Source organism: Bactrocera neohumeralis, chromosome 3, assembly GCF_024586455.1.
Source record: "Bactrocera neohumeralis isolate Rockhampton chromosome 3, APGP_CSIRO_Bneo_wtdbg2-racon-allhic-juicebox.fasta_v2, whole genome shotgun sequence".
NCBI lineage: Eukaryota > Metazoa > Arthropoda > Insecta > Diptera > Tephritidae > Bactrocera > Bactrocera neohumeralis.
In genome coordinates, this window is record NC_065920.1 from 21,922,038 (window position 1) to 21,939,134 (window position 17,097).

A 17,097-nucleotide genomic window follows, 5' to 3' on the forward strand; every position below is an offset into this window, starting at 1 on the left:
TCAATGAAATTCGGTATATAATATTTTCTTAACACCCTGATGACATGTACGAAATATGGGTGAAATCGATTTTCAACCACGCCTTCTTCCAATATAACGCTATTTTGAATTCCATCTGATGCCTTCTCTGTATAATATATATATACATTAGGAACCAATGATGATAGCGGAATAAAACTTAACACAAATACGGTATTTGAAAAATATGTAAATGACAGATAATGAAATCTCGATTATCACTTTATCATGCGAGAGTATAAAATGTTCGGTGACACCCGAACTAAGCCCTTCCTTACTTGTTATAATTAGCATTATCATTCTTATAGTGTATGTTTACAATGCCCTGCAAAATATGATACATAGGGTTTTCCCACTGTTTATAAGCTATTTCCTTATACATATTAACATATTAGTGTGCATATTTTTTTTTAAATATTATGTATTAAAGTACGATTTATTTAAGAAAAGTTGTAGAAATGCTTATAGTTTAGGCGGCATAAATTCTGTCTTATTAACTTAAAATGCACTATTCAAGTCATCAGTATATCACCATGTTCATTATATTGGTGCTGTGGAGAGGCACCTACTGATACGAGTATAAAAATTCTTATGTACCGACACCCTTAATGCAGTTTTGCCATGTAATTTTTTCGAGGCATTTTTCATCCACATATTATACGGGAATATCTGAACCGATTCTACCCATTTTTAGCTAACCACATTGTCAAAAAAACAGGTTAAATTACCCTACTGATCCCTTAAGGTTGCCATGATATGCGTAACGCCCAAAAGAAACATCAGAGACTGTGTAATATGTATATTAGGGTGTTTTTTTAACAATTCATTTTTTTCAATCCCATCATGAAATTTCCTTGGAAATACCCTAAAAACAATTCCCTGAAAATTTTAGCCCTTAATATTAATATTAAGGACTGAACAAAGGCATGTAAAAATACCCGACAATCGTGATTTTTTATATTTAAATTTCTATAGCTCAGAGAAATTTTATGGCAACGCTTTGACTTTAAACACATATTGCTCGGAATTGAACACTCTACAAAAGTGCCCAATGCGACAAAGTCGAAATTCACACCGGTAGTACGGGGCTCTATGTAAACCTGATTTTTCCACGAAATTCGCATTTTTTGGTATATATCTAGTAAATGCCAAAAGCTATGGCAAAAATGTACATGACAAAATTGTAGGAAATTTTATTTGCTACAAAAAAGGTATATATAATCGCTATCATTAATACTTCTCGAGATATTCGGTTTTTTAAGTAAGGCTTTATAGAACTTTCATAGATGGTATGTAATCAAAAATCTATGAAAATTCCATACAGCCTTACTCAAAGAGCGGAATATATTTTGTTTTCTATCACAACGAGCTCATCTCTTTTCATACAGGTCAACAGATTTTCGGAATTATACTATTATAACTCTTTATTTTAACAATCAAAATCACATCAGGACACAAAACAAGCTCACTATATCTTCGAAATAAAATACAAAGCTGTTTATTTACATATTATTATGCTCTGCAGTTTAAGACATTTGCAGATTGTAGAAATACTTCCACGAGTTTTTTTAAACCACAATTCTCAGTTACATTCTCACAGTTTGATTTTGTGGCGGAATTACGAGCATTTAATGGTGAACGCTTTTCGCAAATAATTTGCATTTGTGTTGAACAATTATTATCGTTCATCATATAAAGATCATTGCGTAGCACGACTTCTACACAATCTTCCCCATTTCCCGCATTGTTCGGTTCGTTCTGTCCCCAGAATGCATAAAGCATTGGACGTCCACTATTCAGCGACATGAAGGTGCCTTCCACCGACAAATCGTTGCTACTGGTCCAAACACGCATTTGACCAATTTTGAACAGCGGCGACAGGTGCACAAATAAAGCATTCTTTTCAGCCAGCGATTCAATCGTTAGCAAATCACTGTCGTAAGAACGACAAAAATGAGCAGCTCCGAACCAATCCAGCTAAAATGGAAAGACAATGTGTTTTATGTAATTAAAATTGATGGCTCTTAGGTGTATATGTTTGAGTACCTTTAAGTCCTGAGCCACTAAATAATACTTGCTACCAACTTTAATGAAGGGGTGTAAATCCACATCTCCACCTGTAAATTAAAGAAAAATTAATAGTGAAATAAATGAATTAATAAAATTTGTAATACCTTCTTGAACTGATGTGTTGCCTGCAGTAAATAATAAAGCATTAATAAAAAGTAAAATAAACGGAATATATCGCACGGCTCCCATAATTCAAGTATATTTTTTAAGCTCAAACGTCTGCGCGTCCAGTTGGTGGTGGATCCAAAGTGCGAATGAAACAATCGCAAATTTTATAATTCATATTTATAATGATATTAATGCATAAAAAACATTGCAAGTGGTATTTTTATGATACATATGTGCATATGAATGTATTTTTGCATTTCTGGCGTAGTGTGCTTTCCAACTGATTAGGCTCTATCGGTTTACTCGCACTGGTGAGAATTTTTCAGATGTTTAATACAAATTATTTCTGTAGAGTAGCGTTTATAGAACGTTTTAGGCGTACACACATATTCTTAAAAAGTATAGGACCCAGATCAGTAGCGTTTCTTTCATGTAAAAATTTAAAACTAAGTTAATCTTCCCATAATTTATCACCAAATTAAAGTTATTTAAGACGTTTTAATAAAACTGAGCTAAGTTCGGTTTCCAGGCAATAGAAACTCTCCCAACTTCTATGCTTCGGCATTCGAAATATTTTCAGATCCTGCAAAAATTTATAAAAATTATATCGAAGAAACTCAACAACCTCATTTTTTGTTTATTTTAAACCCAACCAACCCAAGCAACCCAGCCTCTTAGTACTGGGGAGAGAAACCCAGCGACATCTCAGTTATGTAGTAACGAAACACTTAATGCTCAGCGCAGTATTTCCTTGCAATTTTATTGAGAAATTGTTCATTGGATATCCTTTGTGAAGCCATAGAAAAGAAAAACTTCTGTGCTCTACCTTATAAATTAGCAAAACACTTAGTATAGAATGCAAGTTCTCACAGGCGTTTAAATTCAACTCCTGCCAGTTCTGTGGGCTAACTGAATGTATACCCCAAGTATTTAAGTCTTAGCTTCCCAAAAGCGGTATAGTCAAGAACGAAGTGTTGATTGTTGTTGTTGTTGTTGTTCCCCCTCTTCTTCTTCCATACAGTTTTTGCAAATGGCGTCTGGTAAGATTCCCAACCTTACAGCATGGGCGCCAATAAGGCAATGGCCTATTAAAGCTCTGAATCTGATAGCCACTTTCGCAGCCATTAACCTTCCGACGATGTCTACGGGAACTATGTGCAAAATGGCATTAATTGCCATGGTTGGAGTGAACCTTAGTGCACTCGAGTTTCTTTGTAAGTGTAGTCTTTTCTAGAGCCCTCCATCACATAGAGGCACCATAGGACATAATGGGTTTGACTATGGTGTCATAGAGCGAGAGGACGACTTTCGGTGCGAGACTCCACTTTTGCCAATCCTCTACAGCATAAGGCTGTCTTTGTGGCCATCTCTTTGATATTTGGCCTCCATGAAACCTATTCAAGGTGATTTCTAGATATTTCACTGTTTTTGCCGGTTGCAGACGGATGTCTAACATTCTTGTAACTTCTAGCAAATAAAGCCATCTTATTACTTACTTACTTGGGTTTATGTCGAGATCACTTACGATCGCCCAATTTGTTACAATGCTGAGATACCTCTACGTAAACTCGTACCCGGTACACAGGAACTTTTCTTTTGACCTTCGTAATCGCCGGGCAGCCACGATCTTCAAGTTTTTAAGCAGATTCTTTACTATCAGGGTCCATAGATGAGGAGAGGGAACCCCACCTACTACTCACATTTCGTCGAGTGGCTTTAGAGTCAACTTGAAGCTAGAAATTTTTTAAATGGAGTATACGGTATTATTGAAAAATCTGAATCGATTCTATTAATTGTTAGCTAACCACAAGGATCCCTAATGCTCTAATGATATATGGTAGCTAAAAATTGTATGAAAAAGATTGCTATAAAAACTGACCGATCAAAATCGTAATAAAAATATTAATTTTTATATCCTTTTAAGCTATAAAATAGTGCGCCTGTGAAGGGTATTAGGAAAGCTATAAATATTTAGGATTCCGCTTGAACCGAACTATCCTATTCCTGACTTATTTAACATACAATTTAGCAGACGTTCCTTAGTACCTCATCTAAAATGCATTTAAAAATAGAAGAGTATTTTCTTTCTTGGCTTTGTTTCCTCTTTTGTATGGATGGTGTATATTGAGATTAATTTTCATATTTGTTAGCACTTTTGACATTTATTGTTCATGTAAGACAAGATATTAGAAATCAATAAAAGTATTAACAACACACGTTAGTATGGCAGCAACGCGGTTGGAAAATGAAACCACACACTAACGTATATCTTCTCAAGCAGCTTACGCGATGAGCTAAAGCACTTAACTAAAACAAAAAGATATAAACTATTTTTAGTTTTGCTTCTTTTCACTGAATAAAATCTAAGCAATATATTACTATTGATGATCGCAGTCCTAAACGGATACCACCGTATATAGATCCACCAATTTCGAACGCATCCGCATAGTTTCCTGTCAACCAAAGCAGTTTTATCAATAAAAATATTTAAAACAAAAAGCTTAGTTACTTGAAATAATAAACTCAAGACACTTTTAATAAAAAATATTTGTAATGGAAAGCTTAGTTACCTAAAAACTGTTGTGTCACGAGTGCCAAACACAGAAACGAAACAAATTTAGCAACACCCATTATAGCGGTTCCTAATAGGATACGTGGAGAAATAGACAACGTTGATTCGTTGTGAATCTGACTAATCACGATCTTCTGCTTCATTACCGTTATATATGCCCATATGCTTACCTAAGCCGATTACTATATTTTAATGAAATCTTTTGTCTTTCACAAAGAAACTTAATTGGAAACGTGACTTAGCATTTTATATACATATTTTAGCAAAATAAATCTAATTTCATATTTGGAATATATAAACAATACTTTAAATTACCATACGTGGACAATATCCATATTTGTAACCATAAATCACAGGCAACAATGGTTGGTTTACGCGAGAACGGTAAATCGATAGGTTAGCTGCCGTTTTTACATTTCGTGATTAGACAGCTGTTTCTCGCAGATAACGGGTAATCCAAGTAGAGGTACTTTTTTTAATAATTTTATTCTGGACAGATCACGTGTGAGTCGTATCAAGTTGTCATCTTATTTTTGTTAGGTATTGTTTGGCATTTCGCCATGGACTGCACGACTGCATAAAGTTTACATAATCGGCCTACTGAGCGTACTATTCGCAACACCATCACCCATCTTCAGACCTAGCATTCATTATTGGATAATATTCGACCGAGTAGACCGCGTTCAGCACGTTGCAAAGGAAATATAGTAACCGTAGCTGAAAGTGTATACGAAGACCGTGGAGAGTCGATTCGGCGCCGTTCGCAGCAACTTGGACGGACGTATGGAAGGACTTGGCGCATTTTACGTCAAGATCTTAAACTGAAACCGTGCAAAATATAGCTATGGGCTCTTGTAAAGTTCAAAGAAGATTCGACGTTTTTGAGACAAATTTTGTTCAGCGATGAGGCCCATTACTGGCACCATTGGTATGTAAACAAGCGTAATTGTGGCATTTGGGACGAAGAGATTCAAAAAGGGCCATTTAATCTAGAAAAAACAACGGGTTGGGATGGTTGGTGGGTCGGTGGAATCATTAGTCTTCAAAAATGATGCCGGTAAGAACGTTACCGTCAATTGCGACCGTTCTCGCCGTGATAACCGACTGATTGCCTGAAATTGAAGCTCGTGATCTCAGCGACATTTGGTTTCAACAAGACGGCGACATTTCCCACACTTCGCATCAATCAATGGATTTATTGAAATAATACTTCGGTGAGCAGATAAATTCCTGTTTACGGCTGGTCGATTGGCTACCATAATCGTGTGATATCACATTGTTAGACTTCTTCTTCTAGGGATAAGTATAATTTAAAGTCTATGCGAAGAATCTCGCTTCGATTCAGGCCTTGGAGCATAACATCACGCGTGTCATTCGCTAGTTAAGAATCGAAATGCTCGAACGAGTCAACGAAAATTGGGCTCAACGGAAGAACCATCGGACACCTAGGCATGACCCACATTTGAAAGAGATAATCTTCAATAAATAAATAACAAAAAATGTCTTTTCGAATGATAATAAACATTTCCATGCTATTACATTGGTAGTTTTAGTACTTGAACAGAACCGGTTTATTAGTTTTTCTTCAATAGAGTTTATGAAAAAAAGAAAAAATAGTAACTTCGTTTAAACCGAAGCTATAAAGCCCCTTCACAAATATAAAACGTTTGCCATTCAACTTAAACTTGAACTATCCATTTGTTTAGCAGCTATATTTTTTAGTTGTCCAATCTGAACAAATTGCTTATAGATTATACCGTCGCTTCTGACAGTAATCCACGTCAAATCTCGTGAAGATATTTCTTCAAGTAAAACTTGATTTTGATCGTTCAGGTGGGCAGTCAATTCGTGCCTGACCTTCGGGTCGTGGCTTCGTTGCACGTCCTCTAAAATCGTTCGAATTACCACCGCTGGATTATTTTTTTGTTTGGCTATGTGAAGCCTCTTGTCCACGCATAAAAGCCTGACACGATTGACGTCACGGAAGAGAATATTCGCTGCGATATTGTTGAAACTCGGCCCTAATTGTTGCAAAAAGGGGTCGAACTGGATCTCTTTAAGAAATTTATTCGAGCCAATCGATTCGAATTTCGAATCGTAATGGCAAACCTTTATCTTTACAATAAAGTTATTTCTTGAGCATAACATTATATTAGAACCCACGATATTTTCGAAGATCTTTTGAAGAATACCACACCAAAAGCATCATAATTGTACTTTGGGCCCGCCCAAAGATATTAAAAATAGAATATATGCATATTAAAACATTTTTTCTAAAGTATTAATTTTCTTCGTCCAAGACAATGATCGATTATGCTAAGAACTACAGTACGAAGGAAGCTGTTATGATTTAGCAGACTATTTACGTTCTGGTTAAACTGCAATATATGGTTACATGCCGAAGAGATCTTGGAACTACTTTAGTGCCAAAAAAAGCGCTAAAACGTCCACTGTGTCCGTTTGTTTCCCATAGATATTTTAGATAGATATGTTGTTGCCTAACAGAATTTATGCTGCAAAGCCTACATTATAGACGTTTCTTGCGCGAATGCGTGACAGTAAACTAGTAGAGTTGAGTATTGACAGAGCTGTTGGTGGATCTGGAAGTCAAAATTCAGATACGATCTCACTGATGACTTCTAGCTAATTACTGGTGATATTAAGCCTTTATGTTAGTTTTTGGCAGTAAATGTTGGGTAGTTTCGTAGACATTTTTTCGGAGCACTCTGTTTGTTGGGTACTATTAGGGTGTCTTTTCACTAATTCGTTAGTGGTAAAATGTGTGTACAGAATTTCGTATATACAGATTTTATATTGTTAACAGTGGCACTCTCTCGCATTACCCACTTCCTATCAATAACAACGGAATCAAACTTTTCCATCTTTGCCCTATTGTGTACTCTACGCATATAAAAGATGATCGTTCACGGAGTCAATAGTTAACCCTGCAATGCGTTGAACATGCTTCAGTAACTCAGGAAATTATGCAGCTTTCGCATACTTCCGCAAGGAGTTCGATCTGAACTGGCTTCCTTTTCGAAAGTTTTCATTAGAAACTCAATCATGTTGAAATATAAAGCAATAGCGCAACTAAATACTCAACTGGCGGTGATAATAACTAAACGATTTCCACATTTCCTATGTATACCAACACCAGCACACAACTTATTGTGCCGGTATTGGTGCGACGAAGTTTGTGAAATCTCGTCGTTGATTGGTGTTTTCCCATTGGCAATAGGCATCAAGCGCCCGACAGCAGGCAACCAGTTACGCAAGCCCACACACCGACATTCAGCATTCGATCAGCCACACACTAAGCTCGCTAGTTAATGGTGAATCACTGCGGCAACGAGGCGAGTTTTGCAATCGCACAGATAATCACTCAATATTGACAACTTCTTATTGCCACTTCCGTTGCTGAGCTGGGGAGTGATGCCGCGTCGAATGCAACTGAACACAGTAACGGCATCATGTGGAGGAGGGTGGAACTGCATGCGAGTTGTGAACGACCGACCAGACGTTATGTAAGGTAATGCGAAGTGCGTTGTGGTGAAGAGTGCAATGTTCAACTCCTCAACTTGCATGGGTCACTGGGGAGTTGCTTTGACTGGTAGCTATGACTCTGACTGTATGGCTTTGGCAGTGACTGTCGGCTGTTGGCTGTCGGTTGTCTTGCCACGCGTCATCTATAATTCACCATCATCACCGTTGATGCTAATGGCGGCACGTGACCAACGCACGCAGCAGCAGGAACAAGCACGACGGCAGGCAGGCTGCTAACACTCATCATTCTGGCGCAATCAGCGCTTGAGACTGCTTACCGGCGACTGGTGGCTACTGTGTGTCGTCCGGATGCAAAGCAAAAAGCCTGTGGATACAGACATATACATACATATACAATGAGACGTTTGTATGATTGTGTATATCAGTAGTAACTGAGCGCAGCCGGAGACGCAGTTGTGATAATGTAATTCGATGTTTGCAATTTAATTGCCGCGAAAGCAAGCCTAATGCTGCACAAATGCCTAACTGGCATTACGCTCTCTTTCATAACTAAATACTCGCAGCTCTCTTTGCATTAATTTCTCTCTCATTTCGCTTGACAGTTTTTATACCCGAGCACAATGCGTTGTACTTCTTTATATGTAGGTATATTACAGCTGTGTTAACGAATAAACCTTGGGACCGTTTGGATCGGAGCGGTATTTTACGCATAGACTTTAGACTTTACATATTCTCACAAGAAAAAGTCTACAGTGTGTATCATACGATCTTGGTGGCCAATCGACTGGCCCAAAACTTGAAATTATCTGCTCACCGAAGTGTGCTCTCAATAAATCCGTTGATTGATGCAATGTGTGAGAGGTGGCATCGTCTTGTTGAAATCAAATCTCGCCAAAATCGTGAGCTTCAATTTCAGGCATCAAATAGTCGGTCATCATGGCATGGTTACTTTTTCACCGGCATCATTTCTGAAGTCATATGGACCGATGATTCCACCGACGCACAAACCACACCGAACCGTTCTTTTTTTCTGGATGAAATGTCAGCTCTTGAATCTTTCCAGGTTATTCTTTGTCTTAATTGCGGCAATTTTGCTTCTTTACATACCCATCGAACCAGAAATGGGCCTCTTCGCTGAACAAAATTTTGGCTCGAAAACGTCGGTTATTCTTCGAACTTTTCATAAGCGCATAGAGCGACGCGATGTAGCTTGAGAAAGTGGAGCGGTTTCAGTTCTTGCACAAACTGTAGTACGCTTTCAATTAAAGATCTAAACGTATAATGCGCCAAGTCGTTCCATACGTCAGTCCGAGATGCTGCGAACGCGCCGAATCGACTCTCCACGGTCTTCATGAACACTCCCACATACGGCTGCTATAATTTCTTAAGTGCGTGCTGGACGTTGTATATTCGGATGAATATTATTCAGTAATGAATGCTGAGTCTTAAAATGGTTGATTGTGTTGCGAATAGTATGCTCAGTAGACCGATTATGTTGGCCAAAAGTTGAGCAAAGCGCGCGAAACACACGCTTGATACGATTCACATGTGATCTGTCAAGAAAAGGCTATTGAAAGAAATTCATATATTTGGGTCACCCGTTATGTCCAATCTTCATATATCTGAGAAGATTTTTTGATCGTATTTGTAAGAAGTCAGCAAAGTTTCACCGAGACGACTGGACTGATCAGCTTGGAATTTCACTTGACATTATCAGATATGATAGATTTGTCAGATAATGTTCGAAGTAATGATATTTCTTCCAGTCACCATTTTGTCGAATATGTCTATAATCTAATCGCGTAAAATTTTTCTGAAAAGATAATGTATATTTTACTAAATTGAACCCGGGTATACAATTCGGTTGCACTCGTTATTTGTACTACTTTTTCGTTTGTATGTGAATTCAGTGTTTACATTCCTTATTTTTCTAATAAAACTCATTGTTTGCTTTTGCATTGTTGTTGTTGTTGTACTGCATAGTTTTCGAATGCTGTCACAGCTACTGTGGCAAATATAAATGTAAAATGTATGTGACACTCTCTTTAAGGGCGGGTTTCGATAATAAAAACTACCGATGCATATATTCATTCACATATACACACATACATACACATGCACTTCAATATGTAAATATATTTGCATACTATGTTTTATTGGTTTTCCCGAACTGCACGTGCTGTCAACCTTATGATATTGACTCGTCGACAGTTCACGTCATCTTAATACATCCCTCATATAGTTTTTTCTATGAATGTGTGTGCTTGTATGAAAGTGTGTGTATGTATGTACGCAATGTGAGAGTGTATGTGCACAATTTTTTTCGAATTCTCCAACTTCCATCAGCATTGCTGCCTGGGTAAATATTTACTGGTGATTAGCGAAAGTGGTGAAATGCCAGCAAAGCGAGTATAATTCGTTGATAAATTCGTGATTGGACCTTGGGGAATGCGAGCATTAAAGCGTGCGAAGTGCTCTTTGCGAAGAAGGCTTCGTGAAGATGTAGATATTCGAGAAATTTAATACATATGATGTATGCGTTGATGCAGCTGGGCTTTCCGGAAAAGGTGGAGAGTGTGTGCTAAAACAATGCTGAGGCAATGGGTACTCGTTTACACCGTGGGAAATACTAAACAAGGCGAATAGTTAAAATTATGCAAAGAATAGTTGTGTGGTTAGCTGAACTCAAGTATCATATGTATATGATAACTGAATTCTTCACCCCAAGCCCTAAAGAGGTACGTAACCTGTTTTTAGTATGCTTCTTCATTATATTTGAAGACAAACTCAAAATAAACATTTGAAAAGAATTATTTTGTTCTTCGAGAATATTTCATATCTTAGTCCAAAGGCATTACAGTCACGTAGTCCTCTCAACTCGGTTATGGTAAAACCGGGAGAGTGAAGAAAATTTGTTTGGTATGCGTGAGTATTAGAGACATCTTAGTTTTTGCCGGCATTTCTCATTTTTGTTGTCATGTTTGATATGGACGGCTTTAATTTTATCAAGGATCTCTATTAATTAAATTATGTGAGTGAAGGCCACGAGGAGATACTTTATGGAGGTAGTCTCTGAGGCAATATTTACAAAACTCTTCTTTATTAACACCGTTGTTTGAACTTATTTTTTGTAAAATTAATAAGATCTTAAAAGTTGAAGACCAAGCTTCATTTAAATGTATTTTGAAGTGAAGGTGATGATCTGGGTCGTAAAATGTGTCGAAAAAATCAAACACTAGCATAGAACATTCCTTAAAATACTAATATGCCTATATGTATGTAGTAGTGCATGCTCTCTAAAGTAAAGATTTGTAAAGACCTAAGCTTATGCCCATATTTACTTGCAATAATTACTTAATATTTATTACAGATAATAACTGACTCACTTCGCTGCACTTTGCCGACAAGTTATACTACTATGGGCAGAAAATAGTAAGACTTTAGTCATATTTTTAAAATTCTTAATTTATTTTTCAAAATCTATGCCGTTCCTCACAAAGTAATCAGCCTTGGCCCCAATACACTTGTTTTTCCAATTCTCGAAACAGTTGCTATAGTCAATTTCCGAAATAACCTTCAATGCGAGTAGAGCGATTCACGTCGGAAGAAATTGGAGTGACTACACTTTGATGATCGAAGAAGACTGTCAACATAAGCTTGATTTTTGACTTGCTTTAACATTTTTTTTCGGTTTCGACTTACCTGTGCCACAAAATTCGGCCAATTGATCGTCTATTTTCGGGTCGTTAGCATAGATTCAAGACTCTTGGCCAGTAATAATACGTTTCATGACATCCTGTAGTCGGAAAGCATTGTTTCACAGACCATAACGCGACGCTGTTTTTCGAAAAAATTGAGTGCTTCCACTTTTCTTAGGCCTAAATGATCTTTCAAAATGGTTTCACTGATTCTTCCGATATTCCAACGATTTTTCACGAATGCCACTGACAGTCATACCAAATTAGAGAAAGTATATTTTAACGAATGCATTTTCCGGCGAAACTTGAATTAAGAAGTCTTACTAGTTTTTCCCACAGTAGTATACATTCTTACATATGTACATATGTCATACACACTGCTAAAGGCGTGGTTGAATGAAATACGATAAAAAGTCATTATTTCTCTGAGTTTATCAAACATTATTTCACTTCTTGCACATACAGTATTCACTCGATAAGCGAAACATTTGACGCTCACAGCCTCCCGCTTTAGAACGTTATCTGCATTACTCTCTTGTTTCGAATTCAAGGCGCTCACATTGTTGTTGCTTTCACTCGTAAATCATTTCGGTAGAGAGAACAGCGTTTGAAGATAGCGTGCAGAGAAATGGCGTATCGATGACGTCTCCTATTTTACCTTACATAGTGACTACTCAGTTCAACAAAAATTATGAAAGTGTGTGGCTTATTTCATTTTTATAGATTTTTTTCTATTTGCTTTGATATATACTGTGTTGTTTTCAAAATTCTTAGAATCTTATAATATATTTTTGACGAAACTTATTGCACGATTAGCACTAGTGTGAACTGTGGGTATACATACTATATGTATCACATGACCCATGCGCATCATTTACTGTAACAATTTCAGAGTCTTTAAGTAGAATTTTTAGTTATCTTACGAGGTTCCTTCAATAACAGCGTATGGAATTCATTGGGTCTCTTTAGAATCTGCTTTGTGCGTGACTTTGTACGGTAAAAGGCGCTTTTGTAGGGCATCTTCGAGTTGTTCAACATTCCAAAGAATTATAAATGTACAGGGTTTCTCCGGAATGTAATAAGACTGATTTTATTCCGCCGCGACTGTACTTCGGAGCGTGTGCGCACCAACTGGATTTGGTAAAGGGCCTTCCCAGCTAACGAACGAGCGGCTGGTCAGTTGTCTCCGAGCATCTGGAGAGCCAGGACAAACATTTTCGCGCGACGTGTTTTTGTGAGAGGTGCACTCCGAAAATGCAGCGTTCGTTGAACAGAGGTACGACGTTTGATATGATCAAGCAGGCTTACCTAGATGTTGCTTTAGCAAGAAGTGGTGTGTTTCGGTTGCACCAAGCCTTCTTGGAGGGCCGAGAAGAGGTCGTGAAAACGATGCTCATTGTCCTTTTTGACATCAAAGGCATCGTCCACCATGAAAATGTTCCTCCTGGACAAACCGTCAACGCCAAGTTTTACGTGGAAGTCCTCAAGAGACTCAAACGAAGGGTTAATCGGGTCCGACAAGATATCGCAGCCGATTGGAAGTTGCACCACGACAACGCCTGGCTCACACCGCCTTTCTTGTGAACAACTACATTACCAAGGCCGACATCCCAATGCTTCCGCAACCACCCTGCAGCCCAGATGTAGAGGTCTATGAAAGGCAAGCATTTTGAGACGACAGAGGGTATCCAAGCAGCATGCACTACGGCTCTCAAGGTTATTCCGAAGAATGCCTTCCGTGACGCCTGCAATGCTTGGAAATCACGCTGGTAGCGCTGCATCGGCGCAAAAAGAGACTATTTTGAAAGTTTTTATAGAATTTTAACGATTGTTTCAATAAATTTGTTTAAATCGATTCAGTCCCTATACTTTCCTGACAAACCTTGTATATAACTATACTACATATATGCTATAGTTGTCTGATATCAGCCTTTATATATAGTCAGGTAGCCTTTTGGTGCGAAAAGGACGTGTACTAATTTCAAACCTACAAGTATGTCTCGAAAGGTGAGAGACAAGTTAGTATATATAACTTTTATAGGGTTTCTGAGGTTTCAAGCCGTGAATATTTTTTGACCGTTACTAATTCGTTGCCTGTGGGTGTACAACTGCATCAATACATGTAAATTTGAAGTAATATCATACTGCTTAAAGAACTGGATGACTTGACGCCTTCAGGCTTATCAGCTATGTGGGCAAAACAAAGAGCAGCAAACCCGATATATATATGTACATATGCTGGATATGCATATATATATGTATATAAAAAACTTTACATAGTATGCCTGTATATATGCGGATCTTTGGCTTTGTGCATGTATTTGTCCATAATTATTTTCAGTTTCACCGCCCAGTCACCAGTAAACACATTAACCCCTATCAGTGCCCATTGCGGATGTTGCGAGGAAAGAACTAAATTTGGAAAATTCTTTTACATTATTCTGGAGAAAGTATAACTTTGATTACTTTTTTTTTCGTTGAACGGAGTAAAAAATGCCTCAACTTCAGTCCGTCAAGCGCCTTAAGCATTTGCAACTGATTTTCATCTGTTGTCTAATATTTTACTGGATTCACAATGTGAGTGGCGCAATACGCCGCGTACCCGATCGTTCGCGAATACCATGTGAAAATCCTGAACCGCTACCAAATGGTTTTTCAGCGCCGCGACGTCGCAACATGATGCTGTTACACTATTGCAATTACGGCTTCAAGTTGTTCGGTGATCGGCGTACGACATGCAACCGCGGCAAATGGGTTGGCAATCGTCCAATATGTGCAAGTTAGTCCAAATGTTGTAGTTTCTTATTTTTAGCGACAAGTAACGAAATGTGTGAAGTTCTAGAACATTTTCGCACGTGTTGCGCTCAAACCTTTCTTACTTTCGCAATCTCAAAACAAATGACTTCACAAAAAAAGTATAACTTTCCATCGTTCCAGGCAATGTATGTAGTAGTCCAACGAAGAATCCAGAAAATGGCAGAATACAATATGTGGATCAGTATCATATCGGTGTCTACTGTTCGGAAGGCTTTGAATTGGCTGGTAACCGATATGCATATTGCAACGGCACCGATTGGGATCGTCCGCTGGGCTATTGTAGACGTGAGTACAACACTTGAACTTTAAATGCAACGAAAATTTATTTTATGAAAGTTGAAACTGTCAGTATAATGCAAAGTCGAAGGTGGCTTTTAGTGTCCAAAACCTCACACTAACAATTCGCCATTTAAATGTGTTGGCTGGCGCTTGTGGTCCCTAATTTGTTAATGGCAACATCCATAGTTAAAGACCTATCATACATTTAGGTCCAGAGTTGATTGAGAGTATTGCATCTCGATGCCTGTGACTTCCACGTAATCGACCTTAGCTTAATTTCAACCCTCAACAATATTACCGACAAGCATTGAATGCATGTATCGTGTGAAGAAAGGAAATTATGATGTCATCCACCCTTTCAAAAATAACTTTTTCTAGATTGTCTTAGTCTTCATCTCGACTATTTAAGTAAATATGCATATCCACATGAATTTTTTTTATTTGGTAATTTTCACAGGGCGCCCCGGCAGAGTGAGTCATGAATGTGATTTTGAGCCAGACGACATGTGCGGTTGGGTTACAGACATAGCCGACGGTTTCCAATGGAAACGCACCATGGCCACTAATGTGTTCACCTCATTTCACACGGGACCGCGTCACGATCACACTACAATGCAAGCCAGCGGTGGCCACTATATGCTGATGGAAAGTTTCGGTGCCACATCAACGCCAGCCGCCCTCACCTCACCCATATATGAACGTGCGATAAGCCTGAAGACTGCGTGTTGCTTTCAATTTTACTATTTAATGTATGGCGCTGGTGTTGGCAATTTAAGAGTCTACATTAAACCGTTGACGAAAATGCTATCGGAAGTTATTGACGACAAAGAAACGTAAGTAACGAAATTTGAGGGGAATTCTAGTATGATTGAAGATCTAGTGGCTTAGCCCCGTTAATTTCAAACAGATGGAATATTCATTGTTTCCACAAGACCTAAATTTATAGTACATGTATTGAGTCTATAACTTCATTATTTATTCGGTTCTCGAAGGATGGCGTAACTTGTTTAATTTGCCACTATTCCAATATTCCGATCAAGCGTTGGAAAGCTACTGTCCTTTCGCGTCTTTTTAAGAGTATAAATAACGATAATTTTTTCTTTAAAATATGTCTAACTTTGTGCCTAAGAAATTGTTCTTATGAGAAGTTCTTCTTATTACTTTAATACGAGAGCACACTCAGCTGAAAGTTAAAGTAATTTGGCGGAAGTTATGGTGCCCCTGCTCTAGCTGAGCAAACGTGTCAAAATAGTTCTTTACGGCTTAAAATGCTGATATTATATACAAGATTTGGATTTCGGCTCGAAAGCCGAAGAACGTTCTAAGCACTGAAACAAGTTTGAAGATGAAGGATTAAAAGCCTTACTCGCTAAAAATAGTTGCCGAATATGAAAACTTTGGAAGTCGCTCGAGCTGACATTTCAAAATGTTTCAAAACAGTCAGAAAATTGAGTACCATAAGAATTCTATGATATCCTGAAAGACGAGTTTGCATGTCAAAAATGCTGCTTGAATGAAGGCTCGGAAAAGAAGTCCGTTTGGCAAGGGATTGTAACTAATGATGAAAGATGGATCAATTACGTCAGCATTAAACGCAAACAATTGTATGTGAAACCTGGTCACAAAGCCAAATCAACAGCGAGTTCGCATCTCTGTATTTGGTGCAATTAGAGAAAATATAGTTATACAGAGGCAGTGGTAGTTATATTTCGAAAAACAGCTGACGAAATATCATTATGTCGACAATCGACTAACGGTATCGTAATCGATGCAAACTCAGTGCCGATTCTCCCGTTATGCGCATTAAGGTGCTACATGGGTTTCTTCGGGTAAAAAGCAGATATTTTAAACTAGGCCAGTGCGAAAAAAAGATGCTTCCGCGTTGGCAGGATAACTCCTTAAAGCTTCATCTAAAGTGAAAAAGTACGTGTTTTAGTTAAAACCTTAACTTAGAACTTGGATGAAGGAATAAAAAACAAACAGAAAATTGGATTTTTCACAGACATTTTTACAAAAAAATGAAAATTTCGC

The 17,097-nt window shown here is 37.9% G+C and overlaps 2 protein-coding genes and 1 long non-coding RNA gene across 5 annotated transcripts in view; 1 reads left to right on the top strand and 2 right to left on the bottom strand.

Moving 5' to 3' along the window:
* Positions 1–1,189: 1,189 nt before the first annotated feature.
* Positions 1,190–2,330, bottom strand: LOC126753603 (C-type lectin 37Db-like). Its single transcript, XM_050465160.1, has 3 exons — positions 2,193–2,330; positions 2,065–2,135; positions 1,190–1,995 (listed from the first exon to the last, which is right to left on the bottom strand). Exons 1-3 carry the CDS (start codon positions 2,275–2,277, stop codon positions 1,531–1,533), a joined length of 621 nt encoding a protein of 206 aa, XP_050321117.1. The 5' UTR covers positions 2,278–2,330; the 3' UTR covers positions 1,190–1,530.
* Positions 2,331–4,291: 1,961 nt separating this feature from the next.
* LOC126753606 (uncharacterized) lies at positions 4,292–4,879 on the bottom strand. The gene is made up of 3 exons (XR_007666198.1): positions 4,767–4,879; positions 4,576–4,649; positions 4,292–4,503 (listed from the first exon to the last, which is right to left on the bottom strand). It is a non-coding gene; the product is annotated as an uncharacterized LOC126753606 (long non-coding RNA).
* A 9,439-nt stretch (positions 4,880–14,318) lies between these two features.
* Positions 14,319–17,097, top strand: part of LOC126753598 (uncharacterized protein DDB_G0290587-like) — a 66,763-nt gene continuing 63,984 nt past the window's right edge. For 2 of the 3 annotated variants that reach the window (XR_007666197.1, XM_050465156.1), the window contains exons 1-3: positions 14,319–14,749; positions 14,908–15,072; positions 15,524–15,899. Coding sequence is in view for 2 of the 3 variants with exons in the window: in XM_050465156.1 (XP_050321113.1) it covers positions 14,464–14,749; positions 14,908–15,072; positions 15,524–15,899 (827 nt within the window). In the remaining variant the exon portion in view is untranslated. The remainder of the gene's footprint in view (positions 14,750–14,907; positions 15,073–15,523; positions 15,900–17,097) is intronic. The other variant, XM_050465155.1, reaches the window with a different exon arrangement.

Bases quoted from the DNA above. Each gene is read 5' to 3' on its own strand.
- LOC126753603 (XM_050465160.1), bottom strand. From the start codon at position 2,277: ATGGGAGCCGTGCGATATATTCCGTTTATTTTACTTTTTATTAATGCT. The intron at 2,136-2,192 runs GTATTACAAATT...TTTAATTTACAG, and splicing joins CAACACATCAGTTCAAGAAG to GTGGAGATGTGGATTTACAC. The intron at 1,996-2,064 runs GTACTCAAACAT...TTTCCATTTTAG, and splicing joins TAGTGGCTCAGGACTTAAAG to CTGGATTGGTTCGGAGCTGC.